The sequence below is a fragment of the Heteronotia binoei genome, chromosome 10, assembly GCF_032191835.1.
Source record: "Heteronotia binoei isolate CCM8104 ecotype False Entrance Well chromosome 10, APGP_CSIRO_Hbin_v1, whole genome shotgun sequence".
Taxonomy (NCBI): domain Eukaryota; kingdom Metazoa; phylum Chordata; class Lepidosauria; order Squamata; family Gekkonidae; genus Heteronotia; species Heteronotia binoei.
Window position 1 is genome coordinate 104629518 of NC_083232.1, and position 27741 is coordinate 104657258.

A 27741-nucleotide genomic window follows, 5' to 3' on the forward strand; every position below is an offset into this window, starting at 1 on the left:
AGAGGCCCCTCCCCTCCCCCCCCCCCCCGCTACAGCAGCCGGAGGAGGCCGGGCCGGGCCGGGCGGCGGCAGCGAGGAGGAGGCGGGCAGGTGCGCGCGCGGCCTCGGGGGGGGGGGGAGGGGAGGGGGCCGCAGGAACCAGGCTGGGCCTGGGGAGGGGGAGGGGGCGGGAGCAGATCTCACAAGGACCCTTCGCCTCCTGTTGGGAAATGCCATCAAATGCAGAGGTGTGGAGCGGCAACAAATGGACATGAGGCTTAAGCTTAGCAAAAGAAATAAAATGTACTAGAAGAACATCCGGAAAAGAAATACAACTTCGCTTACCAGCTTGACTAAATATGGCTGGTCCCTTCATGGCTAAGGTTTTATATCACTTTGTCTTCCAGTCCTTGTCCCCAGAAAGCATTTGGGACAGGAAGACAGGCTATTCCGCTTGCAAACAAGATCAGAGCTTTTCACATCTAACCTGCTGTCTGACCATTGCAAAGCTTAGGAGTGTCAGTCCCTAATTGGGTTTAAGCTACAATACATCATTTCCTCTATCAGGTAAACAAACAGTTAACTCTATAACCTGAAATGTGCATAGCTTGCTTTCCAACACCTTTAGAGCCCACCTGGCTCACTCCAGGTGCCCTACAAAATGAGAACAGAAACAGACGCTTCCAAGAGACAGTTGGTAGGGGATCTTCCTCAATCAGCGGCTTCTTTACCTTGACAATACCTTGTGATAAACACAAACCTCTTACAGATAAATTGGAGTGTGTCTGCCAGCAGTGCAGCTCGCCTGGCCAGCAGACTGAGAGCTTGAGACCCCTCTCAGGAATTGCCACATCCTCTTTCCCCTTCAAGATAAATGATTTGTTTTGGTTCAGAGGGCATCTGTCAAGCTCCTCCACCTCCAGCTGCCTTAAAGGGTCGAACCAGTGCTATTAGGGAAACTGGAGAAACTAGTTTAAAAGTCCTCTAGTCTGCTTTACTTTAGTTTCATTTAAAAGTGGGGCCTGCTTTTTACCCGTTGCAGCAATCTCTGATATAAATCTGTTCCCTCTAATCAGTGTGCTCTAAATTAAGACAACTTAAAACCACTTAATACAATTCAAAAACATTTGAAACATACTAAAATACTTGTAAAGAGGAAGAAGAGAGTTGTATTATGTCTTCATACATAAAAACTGCACTACCCAGAAACTAATAACTATATCAAACCTACTCAGTTCTCTACTTATGAACAGCAAGAGGTAAGACAGAGCTGTCCTCTAGCCCTCGCGACCCTACTCAACTCCCATCCAAAAGCCAGCAAATCTTTCAGCTAACACTGTTGACAATAAAATAAAAGGAAAGAGAAATGAAGCAGTAGCAGCCAGTTTGGTGTAGTGGCTAAGTATGTGGACTCTTATCTGGGAGAACCGGGTTTGATTCCCCACTCCTCCACTTGCAGCTGCTGGAATGGCCTGGGGTCAGCAACAGCTCTTGCAGGAGTTGTCCTTGAAAGGGCAGCTGCTGTAAGAGCTCTCTCAGCCCCATCTACCTCACAGGGTGTCTGTTGTGGGGAAGGAAGGTAAAGGAGATTGTGAGCTGCTCTGAGATTCAGAGTGGAGGGTGGGGTATAAATCCAATGCCTTCATCTTCTACACTCCAAAGATGAGTAATTAAGTGCCTGAGAGAAGGCACCATGGCAGCTTCTTTCATTCAGTGTTACGGAAAGCCTTTCCCTAAGAGTAAACTGGTTCCCTCCTTCTCCCTTCAGTGGGCTGGAGGTTCACACAGGGACTCTACAGAGCTGGTTGAAGCTGGCTTCCTTTAGAGTTGCTGGAGGGATTAGTCAGTGAAGGGCCAAGCTATCTGTCCTGAGCCACCCCATCATGGTGGAGTCCCAGCTCATGCAGACGGCTGTTCGTTGCAGTGGCAAGGAGCCAACGATGCAGTACATCAGCACGCGAGGAGGAGCCGGGAGCCTGGATTTTGAAGACGCTCTGTTTTCGGGGTATGCTACAGATGGTGGTCTCCTCATGCCTGAGACAATCCCAGCTCTGGACCACGTCACACTTCAGAAATGGAGCAGCTTCTCCTACCCGGAACTGGTGAAACAGCTGAGCTCCATCTTCATTCCAGCTGAACTTATTCCCAGAGCGGATCTGAATGGTACATTTAATCAGTTATCAATATTTGAAAGCCAAAAACCTTGAGGCTTCAGAAATTATTAAATACTTGGATCTAGCTGAAAATTCTAAATTACTTTAAACATTGTTTGTTTTCCGGTAAACAAGTCACTCGTACTGTTGCCTTTTGTGAGGACTTAGTAAAGAGAGAATAACCACCAAAGGGCAACTCCCAGTGAGTGCAACTATTTAAAAAAGGTAAAGGTAGTCCCTTGTGCAAGCACCAGTCATTTCTGACTCTGGGGTGATGTCGCATTACGATGTTTTCACGGCAGACTTTTTATGGGGTGGTTTGCCATTGCCTTCCCCAGTCATCTACACTTTTCCCCCAGCAAGGTGGGTACTCATTTTACCGACCTTGGAAGGATGGGAGGTTGAATCAACCTCAAGCCGGCTAGTTGAAAACCCAGCTTCCGCCGAGGATCAAACTCAGGTCATGAGCAGAGAGCTCGGACTGCAGGACTGCAGCTTTACCACTCTGCGCCACGGGGCTCTATTGCAACTATTTACTAAAGTGTTTACTTTACAGAAGGAGCTTAGATGTCCTCTACGGGACATCATAAATAGATCCCTTGCAGAGGGGCATTTCCCAACGCCTTTGAAAGAGGCGTTGGTTCGCCCTCTCTTAAAAAAAAGTACAGCAGACCCGGCCGAATTGGCGAATTACCGTCCGGTGTCTAATTTACCATTTTTAGGTAAAATCATTGAGAGGGCAGTGGCGTTGCAGCTACAGAGGTTCCTAGATGACGCTTCCGTTCTTGACCCGTGCCAGTCTGGATTTCGACTGGGCCATGGGACGGAGACAGTGCTGGTCGCCTTGGTGGATGACCTCCAGTGGCACCTGGATCGGGGCGGCGCTGCGGTACTGATGTTATTAGATCTGTCGGCGGCATTTGACACAGTCGACCATCAGTTGCTAAAGCGCTGCCTCGCCGACATAGGGGTTGGGGGGTTGGCCTTGCAATGGCTCTCCTCCTTCCTCTCTGATCAGGGACAAAGGGTGGCTATTGGGAGTGAACGATCCCAGAGGCACACACTTGATTGTGGGGTGCCTCAGGGAGCAGTTCTCTCCCCAATGCTGTTTAACATTTATATGCGCCCCCTTGCCCAGATTGCCCGGATGTTTGGGCTGGGTTGCCATCAATATGCAGATGACACCCAGCTCTATCTACTAATGGACGGCCGGCCTGGCTCCGCCCCAGGGAACCTAGATCGGGCCTTGCAGGCTGTAGCGACGTGGCTCAGATTGAGTGGGTTGAAGTTGAACCCAGCGAAGACTGAGGTCCTTTGTGTGGGTCGCGGTGCCCTGGGAGGGGAAATAGCTCTCCCAACTTTCGATGGCGCACCATTGAAATCAGCGCGCCAGGTAAAGAGTTTGGGTGTTTTACTGGAGCCTTCATTATCCATGGAGGCCCAGATAGCAGCCACTGCCAAGTCAGCATTCTTCCATCTGAAGCGGGCAAGGCAGTTGGCCCCCTTCCTGGAACGCCGTGACCTCGCAACAGTGATCCATGCAACGGTCACCTCAAGATTGGACTACTGTAATGCCCTCTACTTGGGGCTACCTCTGTGCCGGACCCGGAAGCTGCAGCTGGTGCAGAACGCGTCGGCCAGGCTATTATTGGGGCTCTCGAAGTGGGAGCACATACGGCCAGGGCTGCGCGGACTGCACTGGCTGCCAATTACCTACCGAGTCCAGTACAAAGTGTTGGTTATTACCTTTAAAGCCCTATATGGCCGAGGACCAGCCTACCTAAGGGACCGTCTCTCCCCATATGAACCCCAGAGGGCACTGAGGTCAACGGGCAAAAATAAAATGACGATCCCTGGGCCGAGAGAGGTCAAACTCCAAAACACCAGAGTACGGGCCTTTTCAGTTGCGGCACCTGCACTGTGGAACCAGCTTCCGGAGGAAGTGTGGGCCCTGCGGAACCTCGACCAGTTCCGCAGGGCCTGCAAGACCGCCCTTTTTAGACAAGCTTATAACGATATCGACTGCTGAGTTGTTAGGAACAAAGAACCACCATCTTTAATATTATCTTAACTGGCAGAATCAGCGCCAGATCAGTTTTATTGCTGCCAGATATATATATATATAATATAACTAAATTATGTATTTTTAACTTAATTAACTGGTTTTTATATGTTTAATTTTAATTGTTAAATCTAATGTTTTATCATTTATGTTAATGTATGAATTGTTGTGAGCCGCCCTGAGCCGCCTAGGCGGGGAGGGCGGGGTAGAAATAAAATCTATTATTACTATTATTATTATTATTATAAAGTATTGAATTTCATATATCGCATTCATACAAACAATACTATCACAACAACTGTGATCCTGTAACTCCATTTGGTGCTCTCCCTTTAAGAGTATAATTGCCCAGAGGAGTCTTGCTGGAGTCTTTGTGCAGAGATTGGAACTTTGTGCCTTGATCCATGTATGAATGTTCTTTTCTGTGACCCCAAGAAGAAACTGACTATTATTAAGAGGGACTGAGCTAAGAAAGATATACAGAACCATTAGAAGTGCAGGAAAGATGGTTCTCCTCTCCCTTTGGGATTTCTTTCATGCTGTGGATTGCCTTGACAGGACCATTTCCATTGCTCTATATAAAGTCACTTTGCACTTCAAGAAGCAGTTGGAGACTTTACACCCATCAGAACACTGCAAGGCGAAAGAGACACAAGGAAGACTCCTCTTCTACAGATTTGGGCAGCGATACTTTTAAGGGGAGAGTACCAAATCACGGAGTTACAGGATTGTACTTACAAATGTGATATATGCAATTCAGTCGTGTTTTACACTTTAGCTCTCCTTATTGGAAGTTGCCCTTAGGTGCTTATTCTTTCTTTACTGAACCTCTGCACCAGCTGGGTGAGAGGGGGAGGTGCATGAAGATGTCAGCAGAGAAGAGAGGATGGCCCCTGGGGGACCCCACCAGATGGACGCAGGCTGACAGCCTCTCTCCTAACACCCCTCGCTGTCCCTGACCCTGGAGGAGGAAGGAAGTCAGCCATTGCAAGGCTACTCTGCGGACTCCTGTCCCAGCACTCCCATGTCTCTAGTCCAAATCGCGGGATATTCTCCTTTACATGAGGGACTGTTAAATTTCCAAAGCACAGAGAGCCTCACTGATAGGAGTAAAGCCATGAGCGCCAACCTAGTCATTGTGTGTGACCCCAGCTGGGACTGCCCCATGGGAAGGCCTGGTGGGGAACTAGCCTTGGGAGGGCTCTGTGGCTTCTCACTTCCTGGCCTCGTCATTGTTTCTGCCCGCAGGTGGGTGGGAACGACATCATAGGGAAGCCCCTCATCTCCCGCACAGGAGGCGGGCAGCACTGGGGGGTGGCAGAGAGACTCTAGTGGCCCAGTTCACGTCACCTGGAATGTCAGCTTTGGCTCAGAACAGGTTCACTGAGAGGTTGGATGGAGCTCTTGAATTATTTGGTTATGCTGAAAAAAATGACTTGGCCTTTAAAAATAAGACAGGCTAAAAGGCCGGAAGAATGACTGGGGTCCTGTTGAGGCTGTGACCTGCTTTGGAGCCCCCTCTGAGCCGCAGCAACACTGGAGCCTGCCTTCCAGGGCTTGGGGTGCAGGTTGAGGCCCCACGAGGAGCAGGAGAGGCCTGGGCTGAGCCAGCAGGTACCTGTCTGCCGCTGGGGCGGTGGGTTGGCCGAGGCCGGAGCTGCTGCTTCTGAATCTTTGAAGAGCCATAGAGGTGGCAGCGAGAGCAGCCTCAGGGAGTGGGGAAGCAATCCACCCCCCTCCCCTCCCCAATTGTAGAAGCTGCTGGGAACTCTTCCCAGTTGGAGCACCTTTTTGCTGTTGACGGGTATTTGGTAGGCAGGGCTGTGCACCTTGAGCCCGTGTAGTGCCTTCTCCCCGTGTGAGCAGCAAAGCAGATGGCTCGTGGAGCTTCTGGGAGATTGCTGTGGCAGGTGGGAGGGAGGGAGGGGAGACTGCCTTCCTGGGGATTGAGACTGTATGAGGAGCCATGCAATCCTGGGGTGCTTCTAAACCGGCCCTTTTGCTTGGGACAATCCTGAATGGCCTGTGAGCATTCAAGGGTAGCCATGCTGTCCTCTGCTACAAAGCCTGCGATCTGTCTGCTGGACAAGATGCCTGCTTGCCATTCCAGGAGGGTGAATGTGCTCTTGTACAACAGTATTCCTCTTTTGAAAGGTCTGTCTGTTTCTGGCAACAGTGAAAGGCTGTGCAGCTGCTGGGAATGGAAGGGCTCAGTCACTTTAAAGTCAACAGCTGGGAGAAATGGGAAGGATTAAAAGGCACAGTGCAGGTTTCACAGCTGAGTATTTAGTTTGAAGCAGGGGAAGCCCGGTTGCAGTTGAAATTGCCTGGGATGACTGTTTTAAGCTTAAAATGCCTGTCTCCCATTGGAGGGATTTCCTGATAGCTGAAGAATGAAGCCTTTCCAGGCTGTTCCCAGGTTGCTCAGGTGCTTTGACTTTGCCTCTTTCTAGGCCTGATTGACGGGGCGTTCAGAAGGTTCAGACACAAGGAGGTTGTTCCTCTGTCAAGACTGAAGAAGGACTTAAACATTTTGGAACTCTGGCATGGTGCCACCTTTGCTTTTAAGGATTTGGCCTTGTCCTGCACGGGGCAGTTTCTACAATACTTTCTGAAGAAGAGGAAGAAGCACGTCACAATTCTTGTGGGTATGTTTGCCCTGGAATTAACTTTGTGTGGATTTTCATCTTGTTTTTAATATTTCTGTTGCTTGTGGCCAAGAAAAGGGCTGAGTTACGAAGGGGGCCCCAACCTAGCTCCACCTCCCATTCAGATCACACAAGCACGTCTGCTGCACCCGCTCTCACCCCGTCTCCAGATGCCTCCTATCCACATCAAAAAGCTACCTGGATTTTTCCAGTAGCATCCCCCTAAATCGGATGTAGGTCGCATAATTGGCTGCTGTCCGGATGCGCTGGGGCGACACATAAGTGGAAAAGCTTTGTGATTGCGCCAAGTTGTTTCCCGCAAGCTTGGGTGTTTTTTCCCCCTAACCCCTCTCTGAGGTGCGCTTGTGTGCTTCTCTAATTGAGCACACACACGGGGGCCTTCTTAAAAAGGAACCCTTTCCGTGCTGGGTCCGTGGTTGAGCCGGGCTAGCAGTGTGAATGGGCAGCCACTGACTGCTGCCGGGATCCTGCCACTTCAGCAGGCGCTGTCTGAGAGCCCGGAAAAAAAAGGTCTGATCACATAGTGTCATTTTTTAACTGTAGTCCATTTACTATTCCCCTAGCTTTCAGCTATTGTCAAAGATCACCAAATGTCCTTTAACCTTCCATTGTTTTTCAACATATTTCTGAAATTTTCCCCACACCTGCCTGAGGCAGAACGCTGACGTGCACCCATCTCCCCTCCCACCAGGGGAAAGTGTTGGCATGCACACTAAGTGCCTGGGGCGTGATAACGTCACCAGGTGATGTCATCATGTCAGTCACTGAAGCACCATTGTTTCTGGGCACTGAGGGGCCAGGGGAGTTTCTCTGACCCCTCGGTGCCCAGAAAGAACACACAATGCTTTCAGTCCTCAGCGCTCTCCAAGGAATGAAAACGCCGTTGTTCCTGGGCACTGAAGGGCTGGGGGAGTTCCTCTGACCCCTCAGTGTCGAGTCGGAGGCTCAGGGACAGTGCGAGTGGGGAGGGGGCGCCTGTCCTCCACCCCTTTGGGAAGCAATTGCCTAGGTTGCCTACTCCCACATGCCAGCCCTGCCTAGTGGCCTTTGGTGGGCAGTGGATTTCTGGACAGGTGGAATGGCTGTCACCATCATGCCCTGTCTGTGTGTGTGTGTGTGGGGGGGAGGATCTGGCTGACTACTGCTGGAAGCAGGAGACCACATTAGCTGGGGTCTTTGCCTGGAGTCCTGCAGTGATCTTGTGAGTCGTCATCACGTTAGTCTGTCTGCAGCAGCAGCAAAGAGCCAAAGACCAGCCACACCTTCAAGACTGGCCAGATTGGTGGCCGCAGGGGAAGAGCTTGTGGGAGTCACGCCTCACTTCTGTGTGAGTTATGAGACCAGATCCAGGGAAGACGGGAACGCTGCCTCCAGAGAGGAAGGAGGTTGCGCTGTGCACTTTGGTGACAGTGTCTCAATCTCATTTTTAGCTACAGAGCATAGGATTTCCACGACTCTTGATAAGACACATCCTGTTAAGAAGAAATGGCAAAGAAATTAGAACAAAAGCAGAATTTTAAAAAGTGATGATCTTGATCCATTTCCCTGGCCCTCATCAGTCCGTGCGCCTGGACTAGGTCAGATCCAGATACAAGCCCTAACACATTCTTTTAATTGGGGAAGACTATATATAACTATATATATATAAATATAAAACTATATATCTCACAAAGCAGCATACCTGTTGAGTCCGGCAGGCCCACATTGGCAGTAGAAGACAGTAAACTTTCTGGACTTGCTCTCTGATTTAAAAACTTTGATAGACATATACGTTTATTAATTATTTATTTGACAGGATGCTCCACACTCTGTCACTCTGATAATCAATTGATAATGCTAAATTTTAAAGTATTTTGTGGAGAAATGGAATTGGATCTGGAGAAAACTGGCTACTGCTCCAATTTCAGACTGATATGTTGAAAATGGTCGGTTCCTACAGTGATTGGCACTGCAGTCCATTGAAGGGAGTCGGCTTAGAAGGGTGCAGTTCTGTTTAGGACTGCCGGGTGAACGGAACAGATGTAGGGTTGGATCCCGTTCACTTTTCTGCTGCTGAGAAAGGAAGGAGGTGGTGGTCATGCAGCCAAGCGTGATGGTCTCTACATCACACCAAAACCATGTGAGACATGGATTGTAGTATGGAGGGGAATGGGATAGGTTGGGGAAATGGGCTAGATTCAACCTTTGTTATAAAGCAGCTTATGAAATATGATAAATGCAGTTATTGAGAAATGGTTATTGCAATCATTACAACATTCATATGCTGAACATGAGTCAACAGTGTGATGTGGTGGCTAAAAAGGCAAATGCAATTTTGGGCTGTATCAACAGGAAGTATAGTGTCCAAATCATGTGATGTGATGGTATCGCTTTACTCTGCTCTGGTAAGACCTCACCTGGAGTATTGTGTTCAGTTTTGGGCACCACATTTTAAGAAGGATATAGACAAGCTGGAACAGGTCCAGAGGAGGGTGACAAAGATGGTGAGGGGTCTGGAGACCGAGTCCTATGAGGAAAGGTTGAAGGAGCTGGGGATGTTTAGCCTGGAGAGGAGGCGACTGAGAGGTGATAGGATCACCATCTTCAAGTACTTGAAGGGCTATCATATAGAGGATGATGTGGAATTGTTTTCTGTGGCCCCAGAACTAATGGGTTGAAATTAAATCAAAAGAGTTTCTGGCTCAACATTAGGAAGAACTTCCTGACCGTTAGAGTGATTCTTCAGTGGAACAGGCTTCCTCGGGAGGTGGTGGGCTCTCCTTCCTCGGAGGTTTTTAAACAGAGGCTAGATGGCCATCTGACAGCAATGAATTTCCTGTGAATTTAGGGGGAAGTGTTTGTGAGTTTCCTGCATTGTGCAGAGGGTTGGACTAGATAACCCCAGAGGTCCCTTCCAACTTTATGATTCTATGAATTTGTAAGTATTTTTCCACTACTGAAATAGTTCAAACCATTGTAGATTGTTCTTGCAGTGTTGGAGTGCAGAAGGTTTTCGAGGCCCGCCCATTGCCAGAGTGCAGAGGCCGCTTTCCAGGGCAGAAGCTTTGACAGTCCCAGGTCTCCCTTCTCTCAGGCCGGAGGAGGGGGGGGCCTTGGAAGGAACCTTGGGATCTTCTGCCTTGGAAATCTTTGTGGTTGCTCTGGTGCCGCTGGACTCGAATCTGGCTCCTCTGCTGCAGACCCCCCTCCCCCCCACAGCCTGCCCTCTGGAAGGACTGTTGTGTTGCAGTGGGTGGGGATTAGGAAAAAGGATAAGAGGAAGGAAAAAGAAAAAAGAGGAGAGATATCAAGTGTGCTAAACTAAAAAGTGAGTGAAATTAAAAAGGGGGGGGGGAAGAGATCCAGACATTGAGTGCCACTGATGGGGAGCCCCTGAGTCACGCTGGTCTGCCAGAGTTGTGCCAGCTAAGCATTCCCTGGGTCCTCTCTTTGGCCAGGGACGTCCGGAGACACTGGCAGCTCCGCAATTGAAAGTGTCAGAGGTGAAAGGAACATGGACATATTTGTTCTGCTGCCGCACGGTCTCTGTAGCCAAGAACAGGAGCTGCAGATGACTACAGTCACGGAAGAGAACGTCCATGTGTTTCTCGGTGAGTTACGTTGGGGGACCTTGGTGTGTTTCCTCTCTTGTTTTCTCATGTTCTGAATTGTAGCGAAGGTGGAGTCTGGTGTGTCTAGCTGTGTTCCCAAGACCCTTCCGAGTAAGAAAGGGGCTGGGGTGCAGCAGCAGAGGGTCCGTTTGGCACGCAGAAGGTCCCAGGCCCAAACGTGGCCATCTCCACTGCAAGGGGTCAGGAAGCAGGTGGCATGAAAGGCCTCTCCAAGGACCCTGGAGACAGGCTCAGTGCACCCGTTAGGTGATCTTAGGCACCACTGCCCTTCCCATGCAGGGAAAGGTCCCAAATCACCCGGGAGGCTGGTGCCTGCTCCTGGGTGCTCTCCTGATCCCATGGGCAGCTGAGCTGGCCCCTCCGTCGCCATTTCAAGAGCTGCCAGCCAGCTGCTCAGCAGAGTCTTTAAAGTGTGCAGGGAGGAGGGCAGCTGTTGAATTGGGAGGTGCTTGGAGGCTGCCCCCACCCTTCCGGCGGCTCAAATGGAGGGGGGGGCCAGCCCAGCCCCTGCATGATGGGCAGAGTGCCCAGGAGTAGCTGCCAGTCCCTGCCGATCAGCTGATGGGTGGTGCAGGAAGGATAGCAGCTGCTCCTGAGCACCCTCCTGCACAACCACCCAGGAGGCCCCCACCCGGCCAGCCTCGGGAGAGCTGCTGCCTGTCAAGGGCCTTGCCATGAATTATGCTCCAGTATCAGTTTGCTTGCTATGCTGTGCTTTTGTGCTGCCACCTCCATTTCCTTACCTTGGTAACAAGCACCAAGACTCCTTTCCCAAGGCCAGACTACTGATAGTGCAACACCAGTTTCGAGAAGAGACTGCGCAGTGGGGGAGGGGTCAATTTCAACCGCCCTTCACTTCCCACTTTCACTTGGAAAACGTAACCATTAACCTAAGCACGTATAAGGGGGTCAACTGCATAGCCTGCCAGCAAAACTAATTTTGCTACCAGTATCATCAGTAACTGAATAAATTACCAGTTCACTAAACAGTGGAGTGTTTGTGTTGCTTGAGTTCCAAACCCATTTCTTGCAGCACAGTTAGACAAAATGAAGGTTCCACCCTTTCGATATCCAGAGCAAGGCTATGAAAAGAAGTGCAATATTTCATAATGTTCAGAGTTTGCTTGATACTGCCAGCGATTTGCAAATGCTGAAAATCGTGTTTATGGCCGTCCCTCCCTGCTTTATCTGTGAGTGCTTGAGACATGCCTCATCGGGTGTGTCCCCTCCAGCCCGGAGGCCCCATTCCTGGCACTGCCTGCAAGCCCTGGGGGAGTGGGGAGCAGGGCAGGTTGTGTGTTGTGGAGGCTGCAGCATCATGGCAAAGGAGGGCCAGTTTCTTAATTTATACAGGGAACAATTTGGAAACCCTCTTTTTTCCCACACCTGAAGATTTAAATGAAAAATTTTAAAATGAATGTAAAACTTCATTTTAAAGAAGTAGGCAAGCCATATACAGGGTGATGCTTCAGGCTGGGGCAGGTTTCAGACTTGCCCCTCCTAGGTGGGCGGAGGGAGCAGAGGCAGGGGGTACCACCCGATCTCTCCTCCCACAGGCTGTGACCTTGACCCACACGGTATGTCTTGGGGTGCTCTCCCACGAGGGGAGGGGAAGACCTAGCGAGCAGGCTCAGAGGCAGGCGGGAGGAGGGGGTGTGCTTGCCGTGCCCCAGTTGCTTGGTGCAGCACTGTGTTTGGATCACCTGCGGGCTCCTTGCCCACCTTTCTCGCTCTCTCCTCCTGCCTTCAGCTGATGGAAACAGCGATGACATTGATGAGCCCATCAAAGAATTGTTTGCAGATGAGGCTTTTGCCAGAAGACACCATCTGATGAGCCTGAATTCGGTCAACTGGTCCAGAATCCTGGTGCAGATGGCTCATCATTTCTACGCCTACTTCCAGTGTGCCCCACCCATAGATGCTGCTCCACTGCCCGTGGTGGAAATTGTTGTTCCAACTGGGGGAGGAGGGAATCTCACAGGTGGGTGAAATCCAGCACAGCATGTCTTGGGCCTAGAGATAGCTGGGGGCGGGGCGCTGTGGCTGCTGTGGGAGTTGGGCTCTGCCTTCAAGTGTCTGCCTCAAAGAACTTTCTGTGTTGGTGCTCTGGGGGCAGCTGATCTTTCTTGCTCTCACCAGATATTCCTACTTAAAACAAACAAAACTCTGGTTTTGGTCATTGAGACACAGCTGGAACTAACCATCGTTTTCATTTCAGCATATTATTTCTAAGCATTAAAAATTACTGCCGAGGTTACTAAATTCTGCGGCCAAAAATGCATTCTGCCACTTGTGTGTAAGTTTTAGTTTCCCACAATTTATTCCTCTTCTGCTTGTCGGTGGGATCGGAAGGGGCTGCTCCACAGGAAAGCGAAACCTCGTATCTCGCTGTGGGAATCTGTACAGAGCACATCGTTTGCTTTGGGAAATGGCGCCAAGCAGGCACTTGGGTTGTTCTGAGAGCAACAGCTGGGATTCCCTAGAATGCTGTATACCCGTCCTGTGCATCTGTTGAGTCGCAACACGTGTGTCGTCCTGAGGGCGCCATGCTGACCCTGTCTGGGTGCCAAGCATGCTATTTCTGTGCATTAAATCAATACACTTATTGGAATTTAATTTCTCTCTGCTTTGTTCTAACATCTTTCCTTTCCCATAGTTACATTTCAAAGCTCAACCCCCCTCGTACTTTTCTCACCTTCCTTTTCTCCAGTAGGCATAGATAATCACTGGGATACCGAACTCTTTGTAATTGCTCCTTCTGCATCTTTCGACGTGGTTTTAGGAGTAAGTTGGTTGGTGAAGCATGAACCAGACATTAAATGGGGAGACCAAATCATAGACTTTACTGACAGTAAGTGCAATCGCCACCAATGGGATAAAACTTGGGGCATGGAACCTCCCCCCCAGGAATGAAAGACTATGCTTAATAGTAGAAGAAGTGCGCTCCATCCCCAAGGAATATAAGGATTTAAGAGGGGTGTTTAGCGAAGAGGAAGCGAATGAACTTCCCCCACACCGGAATACCCACTGTGCCATAGAGCTAATCCCCAGGCAAGAACTCTCCAAGGCAAAACTGTACTCCATGGGGTGAGCAGAGAAGGCTGAACTGGGGAAATTCTTAGACAAAAACCTAAAGAGGGGTTTCATTAGACTGGCAACAGAACCACATGCCGCCTCAGTATTGTTTAGAAAGAAGGACGGGGGGGCTTAGACTTTGCACAGATTTTCGAGGGATCAATGGGACTTCCACCTCGAATGCCTACCCCATCCCATTGATTAAGGACCTATTGAGTGCGGTGTCGGAAGGGAAAATCTTCACAAAATTGGACTTAAGGGATGCTTACTTTAGAGTGCGCATAAAAGAAGGGGACGAGTGGAAAACCGCCTTCAATACTCCCATGGGTCAGTTTGAGTACCTAGTAATGCCATTTGGATTACAAGGGGCGCCCGGAGTTTTCATGACTTTCATCAATGAAGTACTAAGGGAGTATTTATATAAAGGGGTCGAGGTGTACCTGGATGATATAATTATCTATTCCAAGGATTTAAAGTCTCATGTGAAATTAGTGCGGGAAGTACTCAGCACTCTGTACGAACATAAACTAAATTGTCTAAGTGCGAGTTCCACAAGACAGAACTGGACTATTTGGGATATAGAGTGTCTGGAAAGGGACTAGCTATGGACCCCGCAAAGATACAAGCAGTATTAGATTGGGAACCCCCGAGGACATGTAGACAGCTCCAATCTTTCCTCAGATTCACCAATTTTTACCATAATTTCATTCAGGGCTTTGCACACACTATGTTGCCGCTGATGGACCTTCTTAAAACAAAAGGGAAGGGTCCAGAAGCAAAAAGGCCAAGCGCTAAACTAGCATGGACAGCCAAGTGCCAGGAGGCGTTTAATAAACTGAAAAGATTGTTCACCAGTGAACCTATCCTTAGTCACCCAGATGAATTGCGACCTTTCGTGGTCCAATGTGACGCCTCCGACGTCGCGGTGGGAGCAATATTAATGCAGGCAGATGATGAAGGGAGGCTACGACCCTGTGCATACATCTCTAAGAAATTTTCCCAAGAACAGCAGAATTGGTCCGTGTGGGACAAAGAGGCATTTGCCATGACTTTTGCGTTAAAAACCTGGAGGTCTTGGCTAGAGGGAGCCCAAGTCCCGTTTGAAAATTGGACAGATCATAAAAACGTAGAGGCCCTTACGGGGTGTCGGAAACTAACTGAAAAACAAATTCGGTGGGTGGGATTTTTTGCCAAATTCGATTTTACTTTAAAGCATATTCCTGGATCAAAAAATTTCTTGGCTGATGCATTATCTTGACTTCCTCAACACAACAGTCAAAGAGAGGAAGTTTTTGACTCTATCATATCACCCAATCACCTAGTCGAGGTAGCCACTACCAGATCCAAAACAAAAAAAGGTAACATAGAAGAAAAATGGGGAGGAGAAAGACTAATCACTGAGGTGGAGAAAGAGGGAGATACCAAACCAGAAGGAGTTATCAAGGGAGAAGGAGGGTTTTGGTACTGGGAAGGGAAACTCTATGTGCCAGAGAGCCTCCGGAAAGAAGTGCTACAGTTTTGCCATAATAGTAAAATTTCAGCGCACTTCGGTTATGTAAAAACCTTACAACTGGTCAATCGACAATTTTGGTGGCCACATATGAAGAAAGACATCTCAAGCTATGTATCCACCTGCCCAGCGTGCATAATGGCCAAGAAAAGGGGAGGGAAACCCCCTGGATTACTACAACCCTTAGAGACAGCCGGGAGGCCGTGGTCAGTAGTTTCAATGGACTTTATTGTAGAGCTCCCCATGTCTCAAGGGAAAACCGTAATATTGGTAGTAGTGGACACTTTCTCAAAGCAAGCACACTTCATCCCATGCCCGCAACTGCCTAATGCGAAGAAGTTAGCCTACTTGTTCTTCCGACATGTAGTTAAATTACACTTCTTCCCTGATAAGATCGTTAGTGATAGGGGGCCACAGTTTGTTGCCAACTTCTGGCGGGAGTTTTGCAAATTAACAGGCATGGAACAAGGTCTGAGCTCAGTGTACCATCCTCAGACAGATGGACAGATGGAAAGGGTAAATGAGCTCCTAGAACAATATTTACAGTGCTGTGTGAATCACCAACAATCCAATTGGGTGGATTTGCTACCCTTTGCAGAATATGGATATAACAACAGTGTCCACAGTTCCACCAAGACGTCTACCTTCAGAGTAGTAAATGGCTATGAAGGGAAACCTTTCCCATTATTACCAGGAGGGGATGCCATGGAATTACCCTCATCGTTTGAACAATGGTGGGGAACTTTAGGAAAAGAATGGAAGGTAATACAGGAAAACTTGGAAGCGGCTAAAGACACTTATAAAAGACATTATGATAAGAATCATGTTCCACTGTGGGATTTCAAAATAGGAGAGACAGTTTTCCTATCGACTAAAAACTAACCAATGTCCCAGCCTTCGAAGAAGTTAGCTTACAAGTTCCTGGGTCCATTCAAAATAAAGAGAGTAATCAATAAAGTCACCGTGGAGCTAGATCTGCCAAAAATGCTTAGTAAAATTCATCATGTCTTTCATTGCACCCTCGACCACCAGCTCCATAACCTATCCAGATTGGGAATCAGAGTCGTCATGAAGTACAAGAAATTCTGGATGCAAAATTAAAAAGAGGGGTGCTGTATTTTCTAATTAGATGGAAACACTTCCCACTTAGTCACGACGAGTGGGTAGAGGCTTCAAATGTAAGAGCTTCAAGGTTAATAAAGAAATTCTACCAAATAAACCCGAATAAACCCCGGAAAAAATCTTAGGGGGGGCAGTATGTCAAGCATGCTATTTCTGTGCATTAAATCAATACACTTATTGGAATCTAATTTCTCTCTCCTTTGTTCTAACATCTTTCCTTTCCCATAGTTGCATTTCAAAGCTCAACCCCCCTCGTACTTTTCTCACCTTCCTTTTCTCTTTCCCACCTCTGGGTAGAAAATGTAGGAATGCAGTAACGTTGATGATAGAGAGAAAGGAGGCTCCTCCCCTGAACAGTTCCCATTCACCGCTTATCAAAAGAAGCAGGAATGTATGAGAACGAGGGAAGTTCCAACCACATGATAGTAGTGGGTAGTATTTTTGCATAGATGTAACAATTCACATATGCTTGTTATGCCTTTTTTTTTAAATTTAAAATAATTTATTCAAAAAAGAAAAATTCAATATTACAGTGTTACAATATTACAGTCTCATTACACCCATTCAATAATACATAAATATATCTTTATCCAAGTTATTACCAGAAACCAGTTACAAGGAATAAACAAAGAAAAAAAAAAAGGAAAAGGAAAAAAAAACCCAAAACCCCACAGAGAGATAGGTAGATATAGACATTTTTGTAAATTAACCAGTTGATCATTACCTCACTCTTTCACATCAAAACTTAAATTCTTCATAGCCACCTTAATTAATAATTACCCCTTTTACTCCCTCGTTTCCTGCTTTACTATCAATCCACATGTAAAACTTTTCCCATTTCTTACTCGCCTGTATTTTAGATTTCCCATTAATAATTGCAGTCAATATATCCGCCTCAGCTGCCAGGAAGATTTTATCAATCACTTCTAATTTAGGATATTTCATTTGTCTCCAGTACTTAGCATACACTATTCTTGCCGCTGTGAGAATGTAGCTTATCATATACATATCATCTTTTGGGATCTCTGCATTTATCATTGAGAGTAGCATTACTTCTGGTTTAAACTGACATCCATTTGTAACAATTTCCCTCAGAAATTCATACATTTCAATCCAATATTTTTTTGCCTTTTTACATATCCACCATAAATGAAAAAAGTACCAGTTTTTTTTCCACATTTCCAACACATTGGAGGTAGGCTAGGATCTATTCTCGATAACTGAATTGGTGTTATATGCCACCTGTGAAACATTTTAAAAAGATTTTCTCTGAAGTTCACCGCTCTAATCTTTTAGTTTATTCGCCACATTATTAACCATTGCTCTAACTCAATAGGTTTCTCCACATTTTGTGCCCATTTTATCATTGCCACTTTTACTACCTCATCCTCCAACTTTAATTGTACCAAATAATTGTAAAAAATTTTGGTGAAACCTTTAATTTTGTCTTTACTAAATTTTGCATTGACGTACATTTAACCAACATTCCCCCCCCCCTTTTTGTAATTCCATTTCCTCTTTCGATCTTAGAGTATCATCCTCTTTCAGCAAGTCTTGATAAGTCATAACATTTGTAAAATCAAATAATTGAGGTTGAATGGAAGCTTCACTTGGAGAAATCCTCCTAGGAGTCTTATGGTAAATCAATTTCTTTATCTTTAACCATGCGTTATAGATTGATTTGCGGACTAAGTGGTTTGTAAAGTATTTTTGCTCTTTTTGAATGTACCACATGTTAGCATGCCAGCCCGCCTTCAAATCATTTCCCTCTAATACCAGAATTCTTTTATTTTCTAAATTTACCCAATCTTTCAGCCACACAATTGCATTTGCGACATAATACGTCTCCCAGTCTGGCAGAGCAAGCCCCCCATTCTCTTTTTTATCCCAAAGAATTTTTTGTTTAATCCTTGGTTTCCTACCCTCCCAAACGAAGTGCGTTACTATTTTATTCAATTTTGTAAAAAAAATCTTTCCTTAAACTTAAATGAACTGTCTGAAACAAAAACATTAATTTTGGCAGAACGGTCATCTTAATAACCGCTATTCGTCCCATTAGTGATAACTGCAACCGTTCCCATTTTTAAAAAAGAGTCTCCAGTTCCTTTAACAGAGTCAAAAAATTGTTTTCATAAATATCACTGCATTTTTCTGTCAGAGTTATCCCCAAATATTTCACTTTCTTTTCTCTTTTAAAACCAGCCTTTTTCCCCAAGCTCCTCACCTCCTGTTCTGACATGTTTTTGGTTAACAATTTTGACTTCTTATCGTTTATTTTCAAACCAGCAACCTCACCAAACTCTTTTAGATCTCTCAGCACATGTTCAATCGATTCCAATGGGTTTTGTAAAATCAGTATAATGTCATCTGCATACGCTAACAACTTATAGTTTTCTTCCCTCACTTTAAGGCCTTTAACTTCTGAGTTTCCTCTTATTGTGTTATTCAACACCTCCAACGATAAAATAAAAAGAAGCGGTGATAAAGGGCATCTTTGTCTGGTACCTTTAAATAAACTAATTTCCTCTGTTGTTTCCCCGTTGACTATTATTTTGGCTTTCTGATTTTTATATATTGCCTGAATAGTATCTATAAATTCGTCTCCAAAATCCATTAACTTAAGCTGCATAAACATAAAATTCAAATTCAAATTATTGAACGTCTTTTCAGCGTCTAGTAAAACCAAAGACAATCGTTTATCAGAATTAACCTCAAAGTATTCCAGAACGTCTAGAACAATTCTGATATTATTCCTCATTTGTCTTTTTGGGAGGAAACCGGATTGGTCCGGATGAATCAACTCTTTCATAATCTTTTTCAATCTGTTTGCAAGAATGGCTGCGTAAATTTTATAGTCCACATTCAGGAGGGATATGGGTCTATAGCTCTTAACTTCTTCAGGGTCACCATTTTCTTTTAAAATAAGAGTTATGTTCGCTTGATTCCATGATTCTGGGACCTTTGCCGTTAACCATATTTGCTCTATCATTTTTTTAAAAGGACCTATTAGATGGTCTTTCAATCCGATGTAATATTCTGCTGGGAGTCCATCTGGTCCTGGCGATTTATTTTTCTTAAGATTGCTTGTTATGTCTTGAGGCTATCTTTTCTATATCCTTTGATGTAGTCCTTAAAACGTTATGCTATGAGCAACTCTGTATCACTCTCAAGGTACCATACCTTGAGCAACAACGGATTATCAAAAAAATGAGTCTTTGTATCAAACAATTGGTTGTTTATTCGAAATACTGATGCTTGACGCTGGGGTCTTTGTGAAGCCCTCCTGCCTTGGCAGACAGTGCTCTCCGGCGGAGGCTCTCTTGGGGCTGGGCAGATGGGCCACTCCTCTTCTCCTGAGACTAAGAAATGGGCCCAGCTTCTGAGCTGCCCCATCCCTGTCTCTGCCCGGGCCTGGGGTGGTGACTTCTTCAGTCCTGGCTTCCCAAAGGCATCAGGGTGGAGCCTCCAGAGCCAAGCTGGTAGCATTCTTGGAACTCAGCAGGGGGGCCTCATCCCAGCACGGGGAGCACCACTGGGGCGGCAGGCCCTGATCCCAGAAGTTCCGGGCAGGGGAGGGGGTTCTTCTAAGAAGGGCAACTATAGGATTTTCCATCCTTCCAGCCTCACCATTCTCTCCCACCATCCATCCTCTTGCATTTCTGCTGCATGGGCTCTTCCAAGTCTCCTGCTGCCCTTGGTGATATGGTGTGAAATTGAGCTCAGCTGCCTCACCTTGGCCACTCCCTCTGTGGTGGGAGCTGTGCCTCGACACCAGGCACTGATGTCAGCGGCTCTTTCCTGTCCCCAGACTCTCTTCAGAAGTGAGCACTGGAACCAACAGGATTACCTTGAACTCTTGTGGTTGTCCATGTGCCTCTTCTCGCACTGCCTGCCACATCAGTCTTGCAGTCACTGGCTCGGGGGTGTGATCTCAGGAGCCTCTTGTCCCCCCTCCCCGCTACCCTTGTTCTCGTGGTGAATCAGAAAAGGAGGGGAAGGAGAAGGTGCCTCGGATGCGAGGGGATCCTGGAATGCAGGAGGCTCCTCTCCCAGTCAGCTGACTGCTGACCCTTTTCTGGGGGACCTGCAGAGGTCCTTGGAGCAACTCCTTCAAGTGGCAGCTGCTCTGGGGCTGAGCATCAGCATCAGCTCTACGCAGTCCAGAAGACCCTGGTGCTCCCTCGCCAGATCCAGGAGCTTGACCTGCTTCTGGCTCTCTTCAGAGGGGTGAAGGAGAAGTAGATGAAACTTGCTTCAGCGCTCCCAGTTTCTGAGAGCATTGCAAACCAGTTGTAGTGTTTTCACCCATTCGCCAGGGCATGGAGCTCAGCGCCCAACTGGAAGAGAGGCAACAAGGAGTGGGCTTAGTTGCCTGGAAGGTCTGCTTCTGTGCTGCCTCCTTTTCAAAGGTCTCTAGCCGCATGTCCTTGGGGGGGGGGGCGGATCTCCCTGGTTCTCAATAAGGTGCCTGATAAAGTTTAGCAGATGAAGCTTTATAGATGACCAAGCAAAAAGCCTCCCCCCCCCCCCGGCCATGTGACTTCCAGCCTATTTTCCAACCCAAGCAGGACTCTCAGGAGATGTTCTGGCACCTTCCATCTGTACCGCGCGAAACTCGGTAAATTCAGTATAAGCTGCCTTATACTGAATCAGACCCTTGGTCCATCAAAGTCAGTATTGTCTACTCAGACTGGCAGCGGCTCTCCAGGGTCTCAAGCTGAGGTTTTTCACACCTATTTGCCTGGACCCTTTTAGTTGGAGATGCCGGGTATTGAACCTAGGACCTTCTACTTATCAAGCAGATGCTCTACCACTGAGCCACCGTCCCTCCCCTTTGGTGATGGGTTCACAATCAGCAGCTTTGGCAAGGGGTCCCTTTTTCATTCTTACCTCCTTTGGCGATGCTCACGACGATGGGTGATTCGCTGTGGGGCCAGGTGCCCACTACGGGAGACGTGCTGTCAGTTAACCCTGTAAGGAAGGGGGCTGCATGCCAACCATCTGGAGCTTCTGGCTGCGTGTGGGTCTTGTCGTGTTTCCTTCCCAGACTCAAGGGCAAGGTAGTCCAGGCAGCCACAGACAATGTAGCTGTCATGTGCTGCATCAAGAAGCAAGGCAGCTCTGCACTCATCGCCTCAAACTGGCTGTGGGAGGATTGGCCCCAATTGGCAAGAGAAGGCAGCCCTTGGGCAGACTTCCTCACCCAATACTTGGCTGCAAGCCGTCTTCCATGCTGGGACAGACGGAGGCCTCTTTACCACTGCAATTTGTGTGTGTCAAGTGCCATCAAGTTACAGTCGACTTGTGGTGACCCCAGCCAGCAAGGGGCTTTCAGGCCCTTGAGAAGTGGAGGTGGTTTGCCCTGGCCTTCCTCTGCAGAGTCTTCCTTGGTGGTCTCTCTTCCAAGTACTGGCCCTGCTGAGCTTCTGGCGAGATCAGGCTCCCTCCTGTGCTGCTCTCTCCCCCTCTTCAGTCTGCACAAATCCTGAGTTTTTGTTCAGGGAGGTATCAGCTGTTGCTCTCTTGGCAAGGCTTTCCTTTCCCAGTGCTCAGGATGGAAGCTCAGCTCCTCCTCCTCAGATCCCTAGGGAAATGGGCAGGGAGTGCTAGATGAATGGTGCATCCCAGCCAAACCCCACTGGCTGAGACAGCCTTATTGCCCACAGTCCTCCACACACCCCCAGGCCTGCACATCCATCTGCTGCGGGATTCTCAGCCTGCTGGCAGGATCCTGCCCCAAGAGACCCTGAGCCTGGTGTTGCCCTCCGAAGCGCCAAGCTCCTGTGCCAGCCCCTCAGCATACCCACTGGGAACTGCCCCCCCCCCCCCGGCCATGTGCTGGATGTGAATTGGGGCTCCCAGCACGCTGAGGACCTTCGTCCCCTGGCCGGGGACACCTGACTGGCTGAGGGATTCAGGCCCCAGTCCCTCCTGCTGGGAGCTGGTTGTGGAGGGTTCTGAATCCCCACACTGAGTCATGAGCATGAAGGCCCCCGCAGGCCTTCTGGGTAGGCAGTCGGCCCTTCTTCTGCGGGAGCAGAGTCTCAGGGGGGCAGGTGGGGCTTTAGCGTCACTTGTTACTTGTTGTGGCGCTGTCAGGTTGCCATCAGAATAACTGATGCTTCTGTTTTTGTTCTTTGGCTTAGCTGGATTGATTGCCAAAAAAATGGGGCTCCCCATTGAGCTGGTGGCTGCGGTCAACAGCAATGACATTGTCCACAGGAGTGTCCAGCAGGGGGATTTCTCCGTGGCCAGGAGCAGGATGGCTACTCTTGCCTCAGCAATGGACATCCAGGTAAGCTTCCTTCCTTCCTTCCTTCCTTCCTTCCTTCCTTCCTTCCTTCCTTCCTTCCTTCCTTCCTTCCTTCCTTCCTTCCTTCCTTCCTTCCTTCCTTCCTTCCTTCCTTCCTTCCTTCCTTCCTTCCTTCCTTCCTTCCTTCCTTCCTTCCTTCCTTCCTCTTGGCTCAAGAGAAATGCATTTCTTTATTTGTGGTGGCCCCAGCCAGCCAGTCAGCAAGGGGCTTTCCTGGCCATTTCTTGATCTAGATATTTTAAGGTTGCTTTACTCCCCTAGCAGGGACCCCCCAGTGCAGTGCACGATATGGAAAATCCCCTCCTCCACCCTAGCCTTCCAGCAACAACCCTGCGATCGCCCCTGGCCCCGCAGCGGGATGGGCCTGTGTCTCCCGGCTGCATCCTCCTAACCCCACGCAGGGTCACGCTTGGTGTCAGTGAAGAGGTTGATGGGAACACATCAGCGTGCCTGGAGGGTATCGGTGGGGGGCTGTACAAAATAAAACAGCAGCAGGCTCTGGGAGAGCTCACTCCAATCAAACACCTCTAGAATTTACAAGACGTTTAAAACTCAGTAACATACACAGCAGTACCTGAATACTAGATAAACAAGGCAAAGGCTTGTGAGGCGTCATGGCAAAGAGGAACCCATGTGGGAAGACTGCCTGCCACTAGGCCCCCCCCTGCAGACTTCTGCAAGCTCTGGGGGAGGTGGGTGGGGGCTTGAGCAGGTTCCCTCCCCCGCAACACATAAAAGGGCCATTGCTTATGGATTGAGCTGCCAGAAGCAAGTTAGTTCACTGGCTGACTTTTTCTGATGTGATTCCACAGGCTCAGGGAATTGTGGGAGAGGGGAACAATTTGGAATTCCCCACAGAACTGGCTTCTCCAGGATTCTGCGAATTACAGCAGACCCCTTCCCCCATCTCCTGTTTCCCGCCCCCTTTCATCTGCTCTCAAGATTCCTTGCAGGCCTCAGCCAGCCATGATGAGAGAGCCACACTTTGTAGGAAATGTTAGGGCTGTCAGTCCTCGTGGGTGGGGCCTGCCTGCTTCCCCTGTAATTGGGGGGTGGGGGTAGGGTGATAAGGAGAGTGTTGAATCCAGAGCTGGCTCAGAAGCTGGCGGGATGAGCTTAGGCCAGTCATATGCTCTCTGCCCGATCCACCCCACAGGGTTGTTGTGAAGGGAAAGGGAGGTCACCAGTGCGGTGGGTGGGGCGTGCAAAGAGTGCGGGGGGGGGGGGTACCCACGAAGTTGAGGCATCAGTGCTGTCTTCTGCTTCTGAATTTGGAAGCCTCTCCTGGGAAAGCTGCCCTGACCCAAGGAGAAAGTTGGGGCAGAACAGGTTCAGTTAAAAAGTATCAGTCATTGATTCTCCCTCCAGCTGTGGGGTCTTGGGGGCAAAAATCCTACTTCCTGGGGTGGGCAAGTGATTTGGCTCCTGCATCAGTGAGTTTGCTCTGGGGCCATCCTTCCTTCCTGAGCCAAGGCAGAAATGTGTGAGTTGAAGGCTAAAAAACTGTGAGCTAGCTCACACCAGCTCAGCTTAGAGGGAAGAGACCGAGGCTGCTGTGTGTGTGGTCTTTTTTAGGAACCTTACAACATGGAGAGGATCTTTTGGCTACTCTCCGGCTTCGACAGCAGCTTAGTGAAACGTTTGATGGAAGAGTTTTATACGACAAAGAAAGTCAAGCTTCCAGAGAAGCTGCAGAAGGCAGTGAGTTGGTGTCTCTTTGGTGGCTCTCTCCAGCTCTGCCATTCAGTCTTGCAGGGCCATCCAGGAGGCCCAGAAGGAGGGGGGGGGGGGGAAGGGAGCTGAGCTGCAGTCCTGGGAAGGGGGGAAGGGCCAGAGTGGCCTGCGGGGGGTGGGGTGGGGTGGCTGCTGCCAGGCTTGCCTTGAGGAGCTGCTTCCCTTCTGGGCTCCAGTCAGCAGGGGGAGAGGATCTGGGGCTTGCCTGTGCTTGCCCTGCAGCACTTGGGCTCTAAGGCCAGCCGGGACCACGGAGTTCCCCAGGACAGACTCCCCCAGCCAGGTTCTGGGACCCAGGCAGAACCCACTTGAGGCTGTCAGGGGGAGGTGGGCTGGGAAGCGAAGACTGCCCTGAAGAAATGAGTCCCAGTGGCACCTGCTTGAGTCCATTTCTCAGCCCATCATGCTCGTGCAACTTAGTCTAATGTGTGTCTACTCAGAAGGAAGTCCCACTGCTCTCACTGGCAGTTACTGCCAGGGTGCTGCAACCCCGTGTCCCCTTGGGGGTTGGGCTACAGGCCATGCGGTGGCATTGCAGGGTTGTGCTCCTGTCCTGGGTGGGGCAAGTCTCATGCCTCAGCTTCCCCACTTCCAGCCCCCTCCCCCCCGGGACTTTTTCAGAGGGCTTTTTTTGAAAAGAGGGCCACCGAATAATATTCTTATAGTTGGGGGCGGGGGGGGGGGAGGCATCCCCAGGGCACCTGCAGGAGAGCACCTGATGCTCCCCGCCCCTGCCATCTCCTGGGAAGGAGCTCAGAAGACGTGTAGGGCAAGTGTGCTCTGCTGGGGGGGGGGACAGGATGTCTCATTTCTCCTTCTGATTGCAGCTCTCAGAGGCCCTGAGGACAGGCTCCTTCTCTGATGAGGACATTCTTCAGACCATGAGGAGCTGCTGGGAAGAGAACCGGTACCTCCTGTGTCCGCATTCAGCCGTGGCTGTGGGCTACCATTACAGGCACCCCCCCAGCCCCCAGCTCAGCAGGTAAGTTCCTTGCAGAAGCCAGATTCTGAGATGGAGAAGGCAAGTCAGATGTTCGGTTGGCCCCTCCTTCAACAGGAGGCCGCAGCTTCTGGGGCAAACGGGAGTCCCATTGGCTGAGCATCACTGGCAGTTTTCTGCAGGGGACTCGGCCTGGCCCTGGATCAGCTGAGCCAGTGGGCTGCTCCATGTCCTCTCTACCCAGCTCTGGTTCTCCTCTCAACGGAAGGGTGGAGTGGAGCAGGGGAGGGGGGGGAGGTGCTAATAAACCAAGTGTTTGGAGTGGATCATGGCCAGGGCATGGACTTGAAACACAGTCGGGGCCAGGAGGGGGTCCCGTGAAAAAGTGGCTCCGTGGCCCCAGAAAGGAGTCTTCGGGCATTCTGACTGGGAGGCCACTTCTTCCTCAGGAACAGGGTCTCACCATGTTGGCCTGCCCATTGGCTCAGTGGCAGAGCATCTGCATGGCATGTTCAGCCCCCGGCATCTGCCGTTCCGGATCAGGCCGTAAGGAGGTGATGGAAAAGATCTCCCTCCCTGCCCGTCTGAGTAGACCCAGCTGACTTGACTGGACCGGGGTGGGGGGGGGGGGTGGGGATCTGATTCAGTCTTTGGCTGTGGTGTCCCCTTGAAGCTTGTGCCTCGGCTGTGGCCCCTTTTGGACAGAGAAGGCTTTTCTGGAGTGACCCGTGCTTTGGCAACATCCGGGTCTGGTTTATTGATTTTGTTTTATTTATCCCACCCAACTCAGGGGGTACCCAAGGGGACAGAAAACCAACACGTTGTTAAAATGCAGATAAAAATATATATAAAAGGGTTAAAACATAATAAAACGGGGTGAAAGGCCAATGAGAGTTAGGGAGGGAGTGCCAAACCAACCCCTGGTTCCTTCGGGAGTCGGCAGCCCTTCAGCTGTGCTGGGCCCCAAGCCATGTGGAGTAGGAGAGATGGAGACCAGCCCCGTGTGGCAAATGGGGAGCCAGTGTGGGTGGAAGAGGGCCAGAGGGCCATGCTCCCTGCCAACCCCTCCAGCTGCAGCATTCTGCAGCAAAGGCAGCTTCTTCACAGGGCAGTAATTGGATTGAGATGTTACCAGGTCATGCATCACAGTGGCAAGAGCGTTTTTATCCAGGAAGGGGTGCAGCTGAAGCAAGGGAAAGGTGCCCCCAGGCCCTGCTGGCCCCTGTCTCTTCGGCAGGAGGCCTGGGTCCAGCTGCTCCTTGACAGGTTGTGCAGCCTCCATCCACAACAGGAGACATCCCAATTCCTGGGCCAGATCTCCCCCCCCCCCCCCCAGTATCACCTCTGTTTTGCTGGGGCTACATTTCACCCCCAAAGTAGAACCCCAGGGCATTCCAGGAATAGGGAAATTGCTAAACAGACAGACCAAAAGCCTTCAGCTGGGTCAGAGAACTTGACCTGCATGATAGATACGTGAGGATTCTTCATTCACACATTACTTCGGTCAAAGGTCCCCGGCTTGTGCAACAGATTGAGTTGCAGGTTCTCCTCATTTCCTGCCTGTGTGATTTGGATTGGGAGTGTCGGTGGGGCCTGTGGGTGGAGTAGTTTCCGTCTCCCCTCCCACCCTCTTTTGCTTGGGGAGCCCTTTCTCTATACATGCCATGGTCCTAATCCAAGGCAGGCTCTGTGATGTGTGCACCTCTCTACCTGCCCGGGTGCTCTGTGATGTGTGCACTGGCCCTAGGAAAGCAGGCATCGCACAGCAGAATAAAGGGGTAGGGCCTGAACCACTTGAAGCCAGGGATCACCCCTGAATACTAAACTTCCTAGAACAGCTGTTGAGTCCAGTTGGGCACCTTTAATACCCACCAAGGCTTATTCAGGGTCTAGCTTTTGTGTGCAGCAGCAGGCCCACCCCCTCAGCCCCTGGACCCCCATCAGACCCCCATGGCTGCCCCCCAGAACTCAGCTTACTCCTTAAGGTCAGCTCTTGTATCCGAGAGAGGAGTTTCATGTCTTGGCTTCCCCCCGCCCCCTCACAGGTGCTGCTTGGCTCCTGCTTCTCCCGTCAAGTTCAAGGACGCTGTCCTCAAAGCTGGTCTTACCCCTGAAGTTGCCCCGGAGATAAGCGCCTTGAAGAAGATGGAGACCAGATCCAGGCCGCTGAGCCGAGACGAAAACTGGACAGACGTGTTGCGGCAAGAAATAGAGGCAGTTACCAGACAAAGATCTCTTGTCTTAAACTGAATATTTGCAGGAATTACGGGGGCATTTGCCTCATCAAAGTCTGTTAGTCCTATGGAAGACCCACACCTCCACAGATGGCATTATGATATCTTTCTTTCGCTCATGAATCAAGAATTCACTGTTGGGTAGAATTCTCACTCACAGTAAACATTGTTTAAAAGTGAAGTTCAGTGTAAGTCTTTGATCCTGAAGAGAAACAAGTCTTTCACAAAGTACAAATCATGTTATTTTAAAAAATATACTTTGCTCATTGCCTGGTTGAACTTCATACATCTGGCAAAATGGATTATAGCCAAATAAATCCTTATTTTTATATATTATAG

At 49.2% G+C, this 27741-nt stretch overlaps 1 protein-coding gene across 2 annotated transcripts; it reads left to right on the forward strand.

The window, feature by feature from the left end:
- Nucleotides 1-27741, forward strand: THNSL2 (threonine synthase like 2). 2 transcript variants are annotated; one of them, XM_060247864.1, is made up of 10 exons: nucleotides 1-90; nucleotides 387-546; nucleotides 1904-2142; nucleotides 6648-6842; nucleotides 10301-10453; nucleotides 12225-12455; nucleotides 22328-22476; nucleotides 24070-24195; nucleotides 25056-25210; nucleotides 27214-27741. In XM_060247864.1, the coding sequence occupies exons 3-10, from the start codon at nucleotides 1920-1922 to the stop codon at nucleotides 27416-27418; spliced, it is 1437 nt and encodes a 478-aa protein (XP_060103847.1). In that variant the 5' UTR covers nucleotides 1-90; nucleotides 387-546; nucleotides 1904-1919; the 3' UTR covers nucleotides 27419-27741. The 2 variants fall into 2 exon arrangements, with proteins under 2 accessions (XP_060103847.1, XP_060103846.1); XM_060247863.1 differs by lacking the exon at nucleotides 387-546 and having other exon boundaries at nucleotides 21-90.